The sequence below is a fragment of the Bombyx mandarina genome, chromosome 22, assembly GCF_030267445.1.
Source record: "Bombyx mandarina strain Sakado chromosome 22, ASM3026744v2".
In the NCBI taxonomy this organism is placed as follows: domain Eukaryota; kingdom Metazoa; phylum Arthropoda; class Insecta; order Lepidoptera; family Bombycidae; genus Bombyx; species Bombyx mandarina.
The window spans coordinates 5667518-5685272 of NC_143228.1; the positions used below are offsets into that span (position 1 = coordinate 5667518).

A 17755-nucleotide genomic window follows, 5' to 3' on the forward strand; every position below is an offset into this window, starting at 1 on the left:
TCCAGTCGCGCATTGGAGCGTATTATTTTGTTTACAATAAATAAAAAAAAATTGTGTTTGTTTAATTTTTATTACGAAATATTATTAAAAATCATTCTAAGTAACGCAATGTAATAGCTAAATTAAACTACGCTTATTATTATTACTTAATGTTTAATTGGATGTTGAAATACTGGCAGTGAAAAATACACTAATATACGTACAAAATTACAACTACTTTGTTAACACTGCTTTGAGATTGAAAATTGTCGGTAATTTATGACCATTCCTATTAATTTCGAGGACCAAATTCATTCTCTCTCTATATCTCAATAAAAATAACAGTTCATTATTTTATAAATGTATTATTAATTTGGTGTTAATTTGTTAATTAGCGCATGTGTACAAAAGCAATTTGGAAAATATTCGTTACGCAGTTACAAAATTGCACTGTTTGTACAAATATACACAAGAACATTTACTCAAAATCCAAATTAATTAAATGCAATGCTGTTTCTGATTTTTGTTAAAACAGTTGATGCAATTAAAAAATAGTATAAAAAAAAGAAAATTTTCTTTAATCGTTTTTTACATGGTTTTCTCTTTTGCAGAATTATCTTTTTATATAAATCTGTTTAACGTAAATCGTTACATATTTCAAACGGACCAAATCATGATGAACGTCACAAGTTAAAAGATACTTTATTGCGTTTAAATGCAACTCTTTTTTTTTTATTGCTTAGATGGGTGGACGAACTCACAGCCCCCCTGATGTTAAGTGGTTACTGGAGCCCATAGACAAATGCGCGACCCACCTTGAGGTAAAAGTTCTAAGGTCTCAGTATAGTTACAACGGCTGCCCCACCCTTGAAACCGAAACGCATTACTGCTTCACGGCAGAAATAGGCAAGGCGGTGGTATCTATCCGTCCGACTCACAAGAGATCCTACCACCAGTAAAAAACTCATTGGTGAGCCATACCCATTTAAATGAACCGCATATTAATGTTGAATATTGGCAGTGAAATGTATAATTGACACAAACTTATTTAAAAATTGGCATAGTTTGTGATTATTTTTCCAATTATTGATATTTGTATGTTTTAATACTAGCATCTACGTTTCATGCTTTTTATGGGTACATAATATGGTTATGGTTTTTCAAAACCGATTTTTTCCTTTTTGATCAAATCACACAATATTTCAGCATAGGCAATTCCGCATAAGTAAGGCTTCCGGTTTTTTATTCTTAAATAGGGTGTAAACTTTTTGGAAAACGGATTTCTGTAGTATTATTAAGAAAAAATTTGAGAGTGAACTATAATTAGTTTACTTTTTTATTAAAAATGAAAGGTCGGAATATTTAGTCGTGATGAAATTTTAAGTACTAACAACAATTTGTGAAAATCCTGTACCTCGGAATGTCTACATAATTTCAAGCCTCCTACTTCGGTTTCTAATCCCGAATACATTACCAACACTCTCTACACTAAACATACACAACCAATTCGACTAAACACGCTCATTTATCTAGAAAGCATTCCAAAATTGTTTTCAATATAAAAATATTCGAAGTCAGTGTCAACTGCGACATATTATTATTCAAATTAAACATTATGTCGAAGTCAATTTTTATGTGGGCCTCTTTTGAATTATGCAATAGAAAATAAGTTATGTCTTTAATAACATCTTAACAAATGTAGTATATAAAAGGCATAACGAATTCTCCCTTACACGAATAACATAAGGTAAATTGTATTCTAATTGTTATTATAAATGCAATGGATATAACTCAACAAAAGCAATAAACGACTGTTTAAGATTATTCAATAATCTAGATTGAACACCAATATTATTGAATATCACTTCAAGCATTTTTAGGTTGACAGTTTTTCTGCCTTGATAGATTTTATTGAAAAGAAGTCATTTAACTTTAATTTTATATCGGAATCGCCGAAAGTTAACTGTGCTGCTTTGTTAGAGTTAGTCTAGTTAGTGAATAATAATAACAGCGTCTTCCCTCAATAGAGTTAGAGATTCATCAACAATTGTTGAGGAGATACAAAATCCGTTTAAATTTATCTAGGCACCAGAATATTACTATTATAACCTTGTATCTTTTATAAGACAGAGTAATAAGAAGCTGCCAGTGTCAACGTTTTTTTATAAATACATATCATATTTACACAGCAGCGGTGGGAAAACTTCAGAGTACCCGCCTATTATATGGCCACTGAAACAAGACATTTTGTTTTAATTTTATTACAGAATTTAGAATTATTAAATGCAAATTACAAATAATTACAAACTATATTCGCACAAAATATATTGATTCAGTAGCCTAGCTACGTCTTTGTACTGTTTCATGGCTGATTATTAATTATTCAACCACTTAAGAAATAACAATGGAAAATAACTAACAAAAGAAATTAGTGACGACATGAATCTAAAAAAGCAATATACGACAATCCCTGGGCAAAAACAAAATCAAGATATCACTCAAATTGTAGGTACGGTGTAGGATATGTAACAAGTGACACATGTCCACTTAAAGTAAAACTTAAAATAAACTTAGATACTAGGAAACTATATTTAATTACAACATAAAAATGCAGTCACACAATTCACAGCTATTATTACAATTCGAATAATTTTATCTTAATCATATTAATAGTAATTGAAAAATCACTGGAGATTTTATGTTAATTGTAGTTTTGTTGACCCAATTAATTTTCTTAGATCATATATTTCAAGTCTTGAATGGGATATGCTTAAATAAGAGCGACTCTATTGACGAGCGGAGTTTTTCGTCTGCTTGTATGGGATTGTGTTGATACTGGTTGGTATATGAAGCTGCTTCTTGAACGTTTCGCTGGATGTACTGGAATAAAAATTGACATTTTAATTTTATTATAATCTGTACCATTCCTTTTTTATGATATGATAGAGTATGAAACTAACGAATGACCATAGAGAGAATTTTATTCCATCTGGTAAGACTTGAATAGTATGTGGAGAAAATATTTCTGATAACGTTATCTCCCTGATGAATGCAGTGTTTCCATGTAATAAAGATGAATACCACTCTGACAGAAAGAGAACTGAAGTCCCCCGTTTATCCAGAGGTCCCATAAGATCAGTATTATTGACAAACCAAACGGCCTTCTTCAGTATAGAGTACAATGGAAATAGCTAATATTTGGGACCCCCCGATTTATAATAGGAGCAGTACTTTAAGCTTTAAAGCACAAATTTTTGTCCAGGCGTGAAATTTCGCTCCATTGAAGCATTTTCTTGTACTAGATAAGCGGACGACAATCTTGTCAAACAAGCGTCAAAATTAAGACATAATTGAAATTTATTTAAAGAGCCAATTTTTCAACGTAATATATTTTTATAGTCTTTTATTGAAATGCATGCCATCAATAGACAGTACGGTTACAAGTATAGGTGAGCAATATGAAAAGCGTGTGGGGAAAGAGCAACTTGAAAGGTCATCATCAATAGCATCGATTTGATACACAATCCATACACAAAACTCTTTCTTCGATTCTAGTCTGTAACTTTGATATATGTGATTTATGCCGATTATGCATAAGATTACTGTCAGATATTAGAAAGCTTAAGCTATGTTAGCATTCATAGCGACAGATTCGGCAGTAACTCTTTTATTTTCAGTTACGTTTAGATTTCAATGTACCAAGGAGAGTACCTACTTCACATCTGAATAAATCTCACCACCTAAAGCGACATTTCTTTTAGTCGGTTTACACAGCCAGATCACTGGGATAAAGTCAGGTCACGCCCCCAAGAGTATTCCAATCTGTTGACCTACATGGACGAATATTTGGGATACTACGTCATCGCTAGGTAACCAGGGCGAGAGAACGGTATGGCCTTGTAGTAAATGGTCAAACGATCAACGTGGAACGTATATGTTAAGCATGGTCGGCAAAAGGACAAACAAAAATCGTGGCCTATTAGAATCATAGGTGAGTTGTATCACTAGCTGCAGGCAATGTTCCAAGATGAAATCAAAGGCAGTTGACATGTAAGGACGGTGGTTCTGGGTTCTTGATGATTGTTCGCGATGGTATCCTCAAAATTTTCTAAAAATCACCACCTCTGCAGATGGGTACTGCAAGACCACGAGGCCAGTCCCTTCTTGAACATGCTCAAATCGAGTTAACTCCCATGTGCCCTGTTGTGAAACTTGTATAGGGAAGCGTAGACTTGGGCATGTTATTTTTTTATTTTTTTTTATTGCTTAGATGTGTGGACGAGCTCACAGCCCACCTGGTGTTAAGTGGTTACTAGAGCTCATAGACATCTACAACGTAAATGCGCCACACATCTTGAGATATAGTTCTAAGGTCTCAGTATAGTCACTACGGCTGCCCCACCCTTCAAACCGAAACGCATTACTGCTTCACGGCAGAAATAGGCGGGGCGGTGGTACTTACCCGTGCGGACTCACAAGAGGTCCTACCACCAGTAAAGCCATAACCTCCACCCAGCTACCTACGTAACGAATAGAACCCGTACATACAATACAGCCTTGTCTAGGAAAACATAGCAGGCATATCCAAAACGCTTCTCTGTTAAAAGAGCAAGGCAGATCGTGCCAATGCTCGGACTTTGCCGAATTCCATATGAAATATATAAATAAAATTTGCCTTAAACGTGATTTTTTTAATTTTTCTTAACATGATACAGAATGTAATCAAGATGAGGATAGGGCTAGGATTGTAAATGTAAAAACTAAAATATGTACAGGTTGTGCAATTGGTTGGCACAGCTCACGGAAAGAGCTGGTGAGTTCAACCGCCGCGTAAGACTGACGGGTCTCTTACTTCGGCTGCTCACTACGACTCGGCTGGATTTTTTTCCAGTGGGCAAGAGAGCTTGTGGATCCTATTTATAAATGCCATCCGGGTACTGATCCGTGCTGGGCGGTGGGGACCTTTCCATAGTTTTCCTGAGACTTACCATCTCGTATGACGAGCTCATCAGGACTTTCGGTATAGAAGGTAGAGAGATAATATTGAACTCATTGTTATGCACTACAAGTCGGAATACCAGAAAATTGTATACTTACTTGTATAGTTTTCGGTCATCAAGTCAAACTTTATAGGCTTTCCAAAATCGACCTCTTCATACGAATTATCGAGAACCTGTAAAAAAAAGTGTTATGTTGTATCAATTAGTGCTAACGGAATACCAACAACACCTAACTAAAGTGACTAATGAAACGAGTTTCAATCTATTGCGGGAACTATACGTCTAATCGGAAATATAATTAGATTGCTTCGGAACCGGGCATTACTAAATTATCGGTTTAATGGTACAACAGTATTAGGTTAAGCTTTATGAAAGAGGTTCCAAACTGGGCACGTAACACAGTTTTCGTACTGAAACATGGCGACTAATATAAACAAACAAAAAATGCATTTATAGTTAACAGACAATTTTTTTCAATTAAAATTCTCACCTCGACATCGCTAACTTCTTCACCGGACTCAACATCTGTAATGTATGACGTTAATGATGACGGACCCGTCGCCAACAGACGGTACGTGCCGCCCACCATGCCCGTACCTTCCACAACTTCATCTACTTCTAACTCTTGATCTGACACTTCCTGATGAGAAGAAAAAACACAGTGAATACAATTTAATTAGTGGCTACCCACTTTTGATGTGGCAATAGGGTATTTTCATTTCATGTTTTCATTGTTTATATTATGTGTTTCATTGAGGATATGTTTAGTAGATATACATAGGTTTGTGGTATTAGATAATTTATTTTTTCGAACTGAGCAAAACATTGTAAGGTCAATTTATTAAAAAAAATATATCAATAACAGTTCATTATTTAACTATAGCAGCGGGATCTGACATACGCACAGTTTAAAATTTCTAATAATACATTTTAATACGGTTATACATGTCTAATAAGAAGAGCAGTAAGCAGCGGCTTAGCTAAGTGACTTTTTCGGGCCGGGGGCCGAACCTCCTACGAGGTCCCCGCGCCTAGGGGGCGCGCGGGGTATGTGAGACTCAACGATCTGCAGGTGTTGAGAGCAGATCGCGGGCCCAAGGATTTTAGGGCCCACCCACTAAACGACTCCCCTGCACTCTTACACCCGACGTCCGATCTCCGTCCGGGGTCAGAACCCGTTTAGAGTAGGGGGGTTTCCGCGGTCAACACTACAACCAGACACGCGGCGCCACCCCGAGGACGCCCGACCGACGGGTCGTCGAGGCGATAGTCGACGACCAACGACGTCGGTCTCCGCGGTACGGCGGCCCTACCAGGCCGCCCGGGCGGTGCCGCTGGTGTTCCGGGATACCCCGCTGGGCCAGAACCAGCCTGCCGGGTCGGAACGCGGTACACCGCCGACCGGGTTGCTCTTCAACAGTATGTTCGGCGACGACAGCGACGACGAAAATGCGGACCGCATCGCAGTCCGCAGCCGCCGACGCGCCGTCCCGTCCTCCTGGTGCCAGCGCGCTAGAGTGACGGTAGTGTGCAGCGCAGCCTCAACCCCCTTAGGTCGCCCCGTGACCATCACCGGGAGGAGACTGCCTCCTCATAGGGGCTGGAGCTGGACAAACGCCCTCCTCCGAACCCCGGCTCGACGGCGGCGGCACGGCGCCGAGAGGGAAGAAGAGCTCTCCCTCTCCCGTTCCGCCGCCTCCTTCCGCGAGATGGTGGACTCGCAGAAGTCGAGCATCGCCTGCCAGGACTCGTCGCTGCCGAGCATCGTAGCCACGACGGTCGGAAGCGACAAGTCCGGTCCTATTTTTGCAACGAGGACGCGGCGCTGCTCCGCGAAAGCGGTGCAGTACGCGAGCGTGTGCTCCGCCGTGTCCTCGTTGCAGTCACTGCAGTGGTGGCACTTCGGCGTCGGCTCCCTCCGGGCGACGAGGTGCAGGTAGCGACCGAAACAGCCGTGTCCCGTGAGCACCTGCGTCGCTCGGAAGGTGAGACGTCCTCGGTCGCGATTCACCCAGTCCGAGAGGACCGGGCGGATCGCCTCGACGGTCCGTCGCCCGTAGGCGGGGTCCGCCAGGCGGCGAGACCACGCCTCGAGCACGGCACGCCGAGATTGAAGCTTCCGCGCTCGAACTTCCGCCGCGCCGGGACGCGGCTCCCCCCTGGAGCGGAGATCGCATCGCCACGCGTAATCCGCAGCGAGCGCCTCCGCTTCTAGGTCCCAGGGAGGCGTCCCAGCTAGCACGCACGCCGCCTCAAACGAGACGGTGCGGTATCCACGAACCGCCCTGACCGAAATCGCCCGCTGCGGACGTCGCAACGCCGCAACGTTGTCGCGGGTCAGGGCGTGGCACCACACGGGAGCCCCGTACAGTGCCATCGACCGCACCACCCCCGTGTAGAGGCGACGCACCACCACGTCAGGCCCCCCGACGTTCGGCAACAGCCGACTCAGCGAGCCGGCAGCCGCCATTAGTCGGGGACCTAATCTTTCAAAGTGAGCGCGGAAGCTCCAACGACCGTCCAGTACGAGACCGAGGTACCGCAACCCGCATGCCTCGATCTCGACGCGAACGCCTCCGATCACGAGGTGGGCCCCCTGAGGCGACGCTCTCCGGGCCCCGTGAAACAACAGGGCCTGGGATTTATCAAGCCCCACCTCCAGACCCAACCGTCGGATCCTGCCGATGACGAAGACCACGCCAGCGCAGGAAAGACGAGCAGACTCGCGCAAATCCTTCCCCCGGGCCACGACCAAAGTGTCGTCCGCGTAGCAAACTATGCTCAGACCCGGGAGAGGAGCGCTAAGGGCGCTCCGCAGGACCCAATCATAGCCGATGTTCCACAAGAGAGGACCAAGGACCGACCCCTGTGGAACACCGCGCTCAACGGGGAAGCGGAGCACCGTCCCACCGTGCCCGGTGCACACGACCGACCTATCCTCGAGGTAGGACCCGATCAGCCGACGGAGATACGCAGGGACGCCATGATACTGCAGCGCCCCCGCGATCACCGACCAGGGCAGGGTGTTGAACGCATTGGCGACACCGCCAGTGCAACCCCACCCCGGCCGACAGCCTCATCAGAGAGGGCGCGCACGCGCATCACCGCGTCGATGGTCGAGCGGCCCTCCCTGAATCCGAACTGCTCCGCTGACAGATCAGGACCCACTCCCGTCAGGTGCTGGACGATGCGGGCGGCCACCACCCGCTCGAGCAGTTTTCCCGCTTCGTCCAGCAACACGATGGGACGATACCCCGCAGGTGAGTCCGCAGGGCGTCCCTCCTTCCTTAGCAGAACAAGTCTGCCCGTCTTCCACTGCTTTGGAAACCGCCCCGTTAGCTAAGTGACTGTGTCAACTCATTGTCAAGTATGCTAGTCTACTCACAAAGATATTAAAATGGCAATTTTTTTGAAAATTTATAAGATGATGATGATAATAGGCAGTGTTTGTTGATCAATGAGATGATACAGTGTAACACCGACGTTTTCGAGCTATGGTATACTGCTTACATTCCACCTGCAGTGGATACATATATTTCGCTTGTCTTTTTCAGTAATTCTTATCACGGCTTGCATTTCCAGCAAAAAATATCTCATACAGCAAACCAATCGTCAAATAAATAAAAATCATATCAATTACATCTTAGGTCAACTTCATCCATAGCAAGCAATTTGAGAATTTTAACAGCGACACTCACATATCACAATTGTTAAAATGATTTTCTACCAATAAAAATTTGGTAAGAAAACAGTATGATCAAGAAAAATAAACTTGATCTAGTTTATAGTCCGTTGTGACTTATACCTGTTCAACGGTTTCCTCTTCTTCTACTTCTTCTTTGACCTCAGGGTCGATCTCTACGTCCGCGTCCATTTCAGTATCACCATCAACATCTGCATCATCTTCGATATCGGTGTCGCCGCCCACCGCACTGTACTTCATTTCGCCGCGCTCTAGAGCTTCTAAACTTTCTGGAATTGCAACAAATGCCTTTAAAACATTCTGTACTTTGACTCCATTTCACAAATACTGCTCATTATTATTATTCGTTTACACTAATTATATTTGGAATTTACCTGGATAAACCATAGCCTTTTTTATAGCTTGTGGATCTTTCCTTGACCATTTTTGAACTTCTTCATCCATTTTCCCAACTTTCGAGGGATTCATCGCCCACAAACAACCTACAATAATTTACTTTTCATTTTCATTCTATTTACAATTTAAAGCAATTTTTAATTATTTAATTGATACCTAGTAATAAATTATTAACCTTTTCTTTGGCTTCCATTTGTAGAGGGCTTCTCAATTTTTTCAAAACATTTGTTTAGGCTGAGGTTGTGCCTCACTGAATTTTTCCAGCCATTAGGAGCTGTTTTGAAATACGGAAAATGCTGGCTGAAATTTTGGAGAAACTTTATATACATTTTCTTTCTTTGCGTTGTAATAATTATTAAAGATCCAGCTATCACACTTACCACATGAAGTTGTATATTTCCGACACTGGTAAACTTCCTGTTCTTGAATTCTTTAATGCCATAGCTATTAAACACGAATACGAGTATGCTGGTTTAGGAAATTCGCCTACAGTCTTCCCGTGTGCACTTAAATACTTTGTTTGACTATTGTCTACTGTATAAGTATTACTAATGGAAGTCTTCATTAACTGTCTACCATTACTTAACGAAGAATTGTCAATTAGTATTGTCGCTTGATTCTTATTACCATTCGCTAAAATTGTTCTAGATTGACCAATCGATTGAGCATCTAATATGTGGATGTTGCCCGATATAATTGTTTTAGTTCCTATCTGTTGTGTTATTTTTTGGTTTGTGTTTAAAATTGAACAACTTTTACCATTGACCTTTATCAACTCCGGTTGAGCTTTTATTCGAACAGTAGACTGAGTGTTCGACACTGCGGATACTTTAGATTTATCCAAATCTTTTAGTAAATCTTTGACTACAGTCTTGTCATTTTTTCTTACGTAAATAACCATCTGCCTTGCCTCTTCTGGTTCCTTTTTTATTTTTATTTCCTCTGTTTCGTGAACTTTAGAGACTTTTATTGTGTTTGGAGAAAATGTTAAGTGACTTTTTTCTTCTTTTGGACTGGCTAGCGTTGAATTGTGTTTCGATTCGGAATCTCTGTTAGCCACCGATGAGAGAAGGACATTTGACGCTTCTTCTTTAACTACACTTTTTACTGGTGTTTCGGCAAAGTTTGAAGGCATCACAGAGTTTGGATTCACCATAACGGCATTGGCTTCAGATCCATATAAATCTAAATTATGAACAAAACTGGAACTGTTATTTAGCCACGTAGAGCAATTATCAGTGTCCATGTCGAGTAATGGTGGCATGTCGGAAAAATTTGTACCAAACGAATCCTGGAATAAAAGTGGAATTTAATTTTAGTGTTTAAGTAGCGATAAATAACTTATGATTAATTTATTTGGATACTAACTTGAAAATCTGATATACTACTAAGATCTGTGGCTATTTCATTCTTGATGTCGATGTCTAGCATGTCTTGGAGTGAGTCGGTGATATACAAATCCATGTCTGAGCACCACTGTAACAAATTATTTCACAATTTACGATCCCTTTGCAAAACATGGTAAGTAAGTAGTCCCTTATAAATGATCTCTATGATTTGGTTTTTAATTGTTCGATATTGTAACGAGATATATGGATAAGAAATAGCGTCCCGTGATATCTGAACAAAATTAGATTAAAAATGAGAGAAAACTTCAGTTGTTTTCAGAGGAGGAAAAACAAATAGTAAAAAACACAAACGCTCGGTGTACTTCTGTTCGTATATGTTTCGGAAATATATCTTTATTTTTTTTATTATTATTGTAATACTTAATATTTAATTATCAATTAAATTATTGTAACACATAAGAAGTGTTCGTTAGCGACTTCCAAGGCGATGGAATAGTACCTATCGTGCAATAGGATAAAATCCACATTTCAATCAAAACTGAAATACTCAGTCTTAATGTTAAAAGAGAAATAAATATAAATACTATGTTTTGTTCAACTATATGAATCGTTTAATACTGTAGCTTGTCTAACACTTTTTTTACTCTAATAACTTAATTTTTAGTTGATAGCCTTTTAAAAATATAAAACTCATTCGAAATTATCTGCAATAAATGTTGTAATGTAAATGGGCGCCAGTTACCACTTAACAGAAGGCGACCGTGCGCTTGCCCTCTTACACAATAAATAAATTAAAAATATAGGCATAATTACAGTACAATTGTAATTTCGACCTGTTGTTAAAAATGTGGGCGGCTCTTTTACATCATGGAGCATGGGCGTTAGTAACCATTTCATAGCAGATGGGTCATAAACTCATCTGCCCGCCTACAGGAATTAAAAAAAAGGCGGGAATTGCTACTATTTTTTACAGATTCACAAACGCATACTAATGTAGCTTAAACCGCAACTTTGTGTGAGTTCATACGACAATTTTAATGATACTAAACAATTTATTTTAATTCCTTCCAATTTTCCCATTTTTTCATCAAATATTCTGAGTTAATAAAAACAAAGGTTATCAGTAATTCTAGTAATTCTCAACGCAAACAAGTCCAGTGAGCCGAGACAGTTGGCCGGTAGGAGGGCGATACAATGAAACCACTACGTAGTACCATAAACCTGTTTTTGGTATGTAGCATGTTCTACCCTAACAGCGAAACTGTAACACCATTTCATCTCATTGAATGGAATTGATGTCTGATCAAGTTAACAATTTATTTATTCCAATGCCCTTTAGTAGGTAAGTATGTAATATATCCGTTTCGCGACAGTTTTCTTTGTTTCGTATTTAAGTAAAAAACTGCTTAAAAGTTTGAAGAATAGCAATAACAGTAATATTCCCCGAAAATTTTAGCGCGACTCAATATACCAATTGTATATTCGCTTAGTATTTATTTATTTAGCATATTTACTGATAATCTAACAAAATCGAAAATCGAAGGTAATAAGCTGTGTTAGGCTTTTTTAGCAGTTTTTCACCTGTCACCAGTAATATCATTTCACTTTTATCATAATTATTACGAGAGCCTATGGCAATCTTCTGTAGTTCGTTTCAAGATGCCCCCATCGCTTTACAAAGGTTTCTAGCGAGGTAGTTTACGAATGTTAACAAAAAACGCCAATGAACAGAACAGACGGCTCCCAAGGACGCGCTTGGGAATAGCTTTTTTTTGTAAGTTTCGGACTAACGTGGAACTAAGAAAAATAAAGGTATTCGTAGTTTTTTCGATATTCGTTTAATATTCTTATGCTAGTTAACAACGAATTTAAATATTTTACTTTATTGTCATCGATGAAGAGCGCAATGCAAAAAGTACAGTCGAATCGTTATCTAAGACTGAATGCATAGGGACTTCAATTAATCTTACATGTTCGCTTTTTTCAAACGGTACAGGATTATCTAATTAATATTACTTGTATTTTCTTTTAAAACTTGTTCTTGAGTAAAGATACGACGTTCCTTATAAACGCTATCACTTTGATCGTGCCAGATTTATTTAAAAAGTTTGTAGTTTGAGATAAGAAAGCCATTTTACATCACTAACAGCAGCAGCCTTGCTCTGGTATTTTTGGACACATTAATATTATGAAAGTTAATGAACGCTTATCGTTCATATCGTTATCTTTTAATAAAGATTAATATATATTTTTTAATAAAACTCGATTGATATGTTGTAAGAGGTTTAGAAGACTTCGACTGTTTTCTTTTGCCTTAGATAGAATAAACGAAGCTCACGGTCTACTTAGTGTTGAGTGGTGTCCGAACCCATGAATAGCAACAACATAAATTTTCGCGCCAACTTGCACATATGCCGTCAAAGTCACAATAGTTTTGTCATAAGTGTATTTTGTACGTAATACATAATTAAAATATAAATGCTTTTCACGATTTGTGTTAGTTTTTTTGTTAGAGTTTAATACGATATTGTTCTACGTTCAACTTTTTTATTTTAAATAAAAAATATTACCATAAAATACATAGCTGTTTTTAGAATAATAACTATTGGATATAAAATGTTTGTGAAGTCAACTTACACTTATCACTTCTTTGGGCACCGAAATGTGCTTGTGAGTGCACTGACAGATAAGGGACATGTGTGTGGTACCTACAGACGTAATCTTAATACTCATAACATAAACACTATACTATTTGCTGTTTGTTTATATTTTATGTTATCATTTTGCCAATGCGAATAAGTTCCCTCCAAAATACTTGCCCCTAAAACTTCGTAGTGGCGTTCGGCGGGAACAGAAATCGACGTAATGAAAGAGAGGTCTTGTATAGGGTGGCAGTAAGGGATGGATATATTTGATAAAAATGTGTGGATCAACCCCTGCCTACTGACTTTGCAACCGCCACACCAGGCCTGTTCTTATAACTTATTTAATTCGTGCACGTTTTTTGTTCAATACTTTACTATTTACGAAAAGGTTTCATTAAATTGGATATTAAACGGTATTTTTAAATTTATACACACTATGGTATGTACTATGTACTCAAATCTTTTAACTTGCCTACTTGGCTTAACATGCCAAATAATTCTTCAACAACAAGGCCAAACCGAACTTAAAAAGTAGAAATTATATCAGCAATGAACTGAAGTGTTTATAAGCAACCATCTGAAATGGAGATGATAGGGAGTCTTTTGAGCCCCTACGAGTAGGTATCACCATACCGTGAATCAGTAATGCATTTGGATTAAAAGGTCGGACAGCGGTTCTACTATACAAACGGAGACTTAGAACTTATTCATATCTAACTACTTGACGCCAGGCCGGCCGTGATCTCGTCCACTCATATAAGCAATAAAAGAAGAGAGAAAATGTTTGAATAGATTATATTATTTCACATGGTCATATTTTATTGAACCACGGAAAACCAGTTTTTAAGATAAATAAAATCAAAATTTCAAATGTAACTAAAACCAGGAAACATTTCAGAACGTTAACAGAAAACACATGGCATTTTAGTACGTAATAAATACCTTGTACACACGAAAATATAGTTGGAATAAAGCTAATTAGTTAACATTTCAAGTAATATTCCTATAGCATAAATTGTCCTGTGTAATATAGTAAAATAATTTTATTGAAAGTTTTTTTTAAAGATCCATTTAAGATTCAGACTTTTCCACTAGGCGGTGGGATTTCAGTTCAGTTCAGTACTTTATTATATAGTTTACGAATAAAATGGCTGCAGCAAATGGAACGAGCTAAAAGTTAAACACTAAATATCTGAATATTCATGAAATTATGATGAGTTTATATGTCATATTAGATATGATTTTCTCTCTTATTTTGTGGTAACATCTAAAATAGATTATTGTTTAATAAAATTTCACCACTCTAAAATGTTCTAGATTAACAATTTCAAATCAGTTTTTACGAAAATTCTGCCAATATTTCATCCAAGTTAATTTGATAATTTACATTGATAAATAAAACGTACGGACGTCAGGTACGTACGTCGTCGTCTGTTAGAGGGCCATGAACTCACGTTTAATATTTTTAAATGTGATACCTACGTGCCACGAAGTTGGGCCAGAGATTTTTTAAATATTTCCCATTGCTTTTATACCCGCTGTGTGATAAGTTTTTAGTTAAAATGTAGGTTTTCTCCAATCACTGTAATTTTAATCTTTGGTCTATATGTAAATAAAAAAGTAGCCTGAAAACTTTAACCGTCCATTTTTTCAGTAATATAAATCATATCTGAATTAGACAGGCATTGAAGAAGGGAGATGTATATTTCAAAAACTATTATGAAGTGGTTTCTGTGAAGGAGGCACTGCGAGGGGCCGCGCGGTTGGCGCTGTGTCCTCGAACCTGACCGCGCGCGCTTGCCTTGAACTCTGGCAGTCGGCTTCGGCGGCGCAGACTACGTCCGCACACGATCATGAAAATGTCTAAGAACAGGGTTTAGTCTGATTTATTCAGAAAAAAATATTTATTAATCCTTTCTTTATTCATAATTTATCTCACGTTTTAATACCTAGTCGAAATTGATTCTAATGTTGTTGCGCACGCAGCATCGTCAGCTTTTGTAGGCGGGAACTAAGAGGCCTACCGTATTGATTTTATGCGCATAGTTCCCCTCGTTTCAATTCCCCTCTTACCTTGTACTTTTCATAGAAAATGAAACTGAGAGTATAACTTTTCTACTGTTTAGAATATGGAATGCTGTGAAATTATCGTAGAACATTTTTCAATTACCATTACTAATAATAATTACTTATAAAAAAGATTTTCAAAAATTCATCAATGAGCTATTCGGCGTTTTCTTCAAATGAGTATTTTATTTCAATCGTAAAAATCGTTCTTACAGTAACGTCGTAAAGTTTTCTTGAAAATACAGATGGTACTCAGGTCAATAACCTTGTGTAAATTACTGACTCAACGGTCTATGAATAGGAGGAACCTGTGATTGTTGGTAGACGAAATTGTTTCTAATAGTTGTTCGTTTTTATTATAATAAAACGTAACTTCTTCGGCAAGGTTAATAAATGTCATGATGCATTTTATTGCGATCGAATTACTTTGCCAGGTACCTACTCCAAAAGGACTTCGCCACCTGCCGCATCTTTGTCGAACATTATGAACAGGTGTGGGTTTTACAAAAAGTGAACATGATATTCAAAATGAACAGCAGCTTTTTAAAAAAAATGTTATCATTTAACAAGTATGAAGGTACCTATCAACAATTTAAAAAAAACAATGTTACTACGGTAGACAAACTTGGCATTCACATGTCGTAGGTTTGCCTATCGTCGATGTAATTTAATTAAACATAAAAACCTATTGCTTTTTTATTAAAATAGTAATCAAAAGACTGGAGAAAAACAGTTTCTAGAAAACAAAACCATTGATTGGAGTAATATGCTATTTGATATAGGTTGTACATATATGTATAGATCTGTTCAACATTTTTAAAGAGGTTCTGCAGTGTGTTCTTCATTTCAGATAAGGTAGGGGGAGCGATGGATATTCAAACTCTTCCTAACAGTGGTAAAAATTATATATGTACATACGTCACGTTCACGTGAGCACAATGCAGAGCTAGGAACTTCGAAGATGTCAGGGAAAGCATCTGGGAGTGGGCGATGAGGAAATGAATTCGATTTCATTTTTACATGTGATTTAGTCAAAAACATCTACATAGTCTATGATGCTTGGACTGTATCCTCTTTTTTTTTTTACAGCTCTTTTGTGAAGAGGCTTACTGTTGATGGATGTGAATAACCTACTATCCTGGCGATGTATTCAGTATTGCACGTGTGTGCGAACAATAAACAAAGGGTTTTCTATAGTTAACAAAATACAGTAGAATTGGTTCCTTTAGAATGATATGCTGTTTAAAGGGACAAAAATGGTAGTACTTTGGCACAACTGGGTTAGCATAGGAGACTAATATTTTTTTACATTTTTGGTTCCTTGAATAAAATATATGTAAGTAATTGATCAAATATTGTACGAGGGCCATACCTCATATCAGCAATCGACCCTGAATCTGTTTTCCTACTTGGTAGGTACTTTTTCGTAAATTATATATTGATGTGTGTATCAACAAAGACTGCATTTACGCCTATTTACGGTGTTCTCATTGTTTAACGTCTATTTCCCTGTTCGGAACGGTCGACCGTGTGAACCGTAGAATTCGTGCATCAAAATTATTCAAAATCCAGAAAAAAGTTATGAGTACCTTATAACTTACATCATGATTCCAAAATTTATTTCAAATTTACTGTCTCCGTCATGTCAAAAACCTCATTTTATGAATAAAACAAATTTTAGTACGAATTGCAACAAACTTGAAAACTCGTACGTTGACAATTTACTACAAACGTAACACACAGTTACAACCAATACACACATTCATTCATTGATGAGTTTTAATGGCATCTATTCGTTAATAATAAGCATCATCTACAATTCGTATTTCTTCTTAATCATTTACTTTTTATTATTCTATTACATAAAAAATAACATTTTATATTGGTTTCGTTGAGTTTGAATGAAATATGACTGATGTGCAGTTGAAATTATGTATGTTGATTTTGTGGGGTATTGTCCTTCCTTTTCTAGTAACGTTGGTGGCTTCAAGAGCGAAAGAGACAACAAAGGTCGCAACGTTTTCGTGGGATATTAGAACAGAGCAGTTAATTAAAAATTGAATTTAACTTTTTTTCTCGAATAACTAAGTAACTATACCTATTCCATAAGTGCCACACATATTATAAAATAAGAATCTAGGTAGGTCTTTCATTTAAGATTTCGGAATTATGTTTTGTAACGATTTCCCGCCATTTTAGTTTTATACTGATATTTTTCTTTAGGCGGTAATTTTTTCAAGGTCTCGGCGACTTTACACCCAAGAACAAAATAGAAAATGTTAATAAGTTAACTAAAATCTAAAATAATACATCAACCATTGTATGACAGTAAAAAGAGCGGGACGTGTTAACTAATTGGACTTTCCCATGGTCAATTTCTTGTTTTCATAACATTGGTAAATATAGTATATTTTCCATGGTATATTAGCACTCACCGAATATTTATTAGAGTAAATATCCTTTTGCTCAATAGAAAAATCCTGAATTTCGCACATTTACGCTAAAAACATTATAAAATTGACAGATATAACACCACTCACTCCACATAAACCCACAATCTGTTTTACTATTTCGTCAAAAGGTACACAAAGAATGGCGTCTCTTTCTATTGGACGT

At 38.1% G+C, this 17755-nt stretch overlaps 1 protein-coding gene across 1 annotated transcript; it reads right to left on the reverse strand.

The window, feature by feature from the left end:
* Nucleotides 1-51: 51 nt before the first annotated feature.
* On the reverse strand, nucleotides 52-17735 carry jumu (Forkhead box protein N4 jumeau). The gene is made up of 9 exons (XM_028174461.2): nucleotides 17575-17735; nucleotides 10447-10554; nucleotides 9459-10369; nucleotides 9254-9378; nucleotides 9057-9164; nucleotides 8785-8951; nucleotides 5470-5619; nucleotides 5077-5152; nucleotides 52-2859 (listed from the first exon to the last, which is right to left on the reverse strand). Exons 1-9 carry the CDS (start codon nucleotides 17632-17634, stop codon nucleotides 2750-2752), a joined length of 1815 nt encoding a protein of 604 aa, XP_028030262.1. The 5' UTR covers nucleotides 17635-17735; the 3' UTR covers nucleotides 52-2749.
* Nucleotides 17736-17755: the final 20 nt, after the last annotated feature.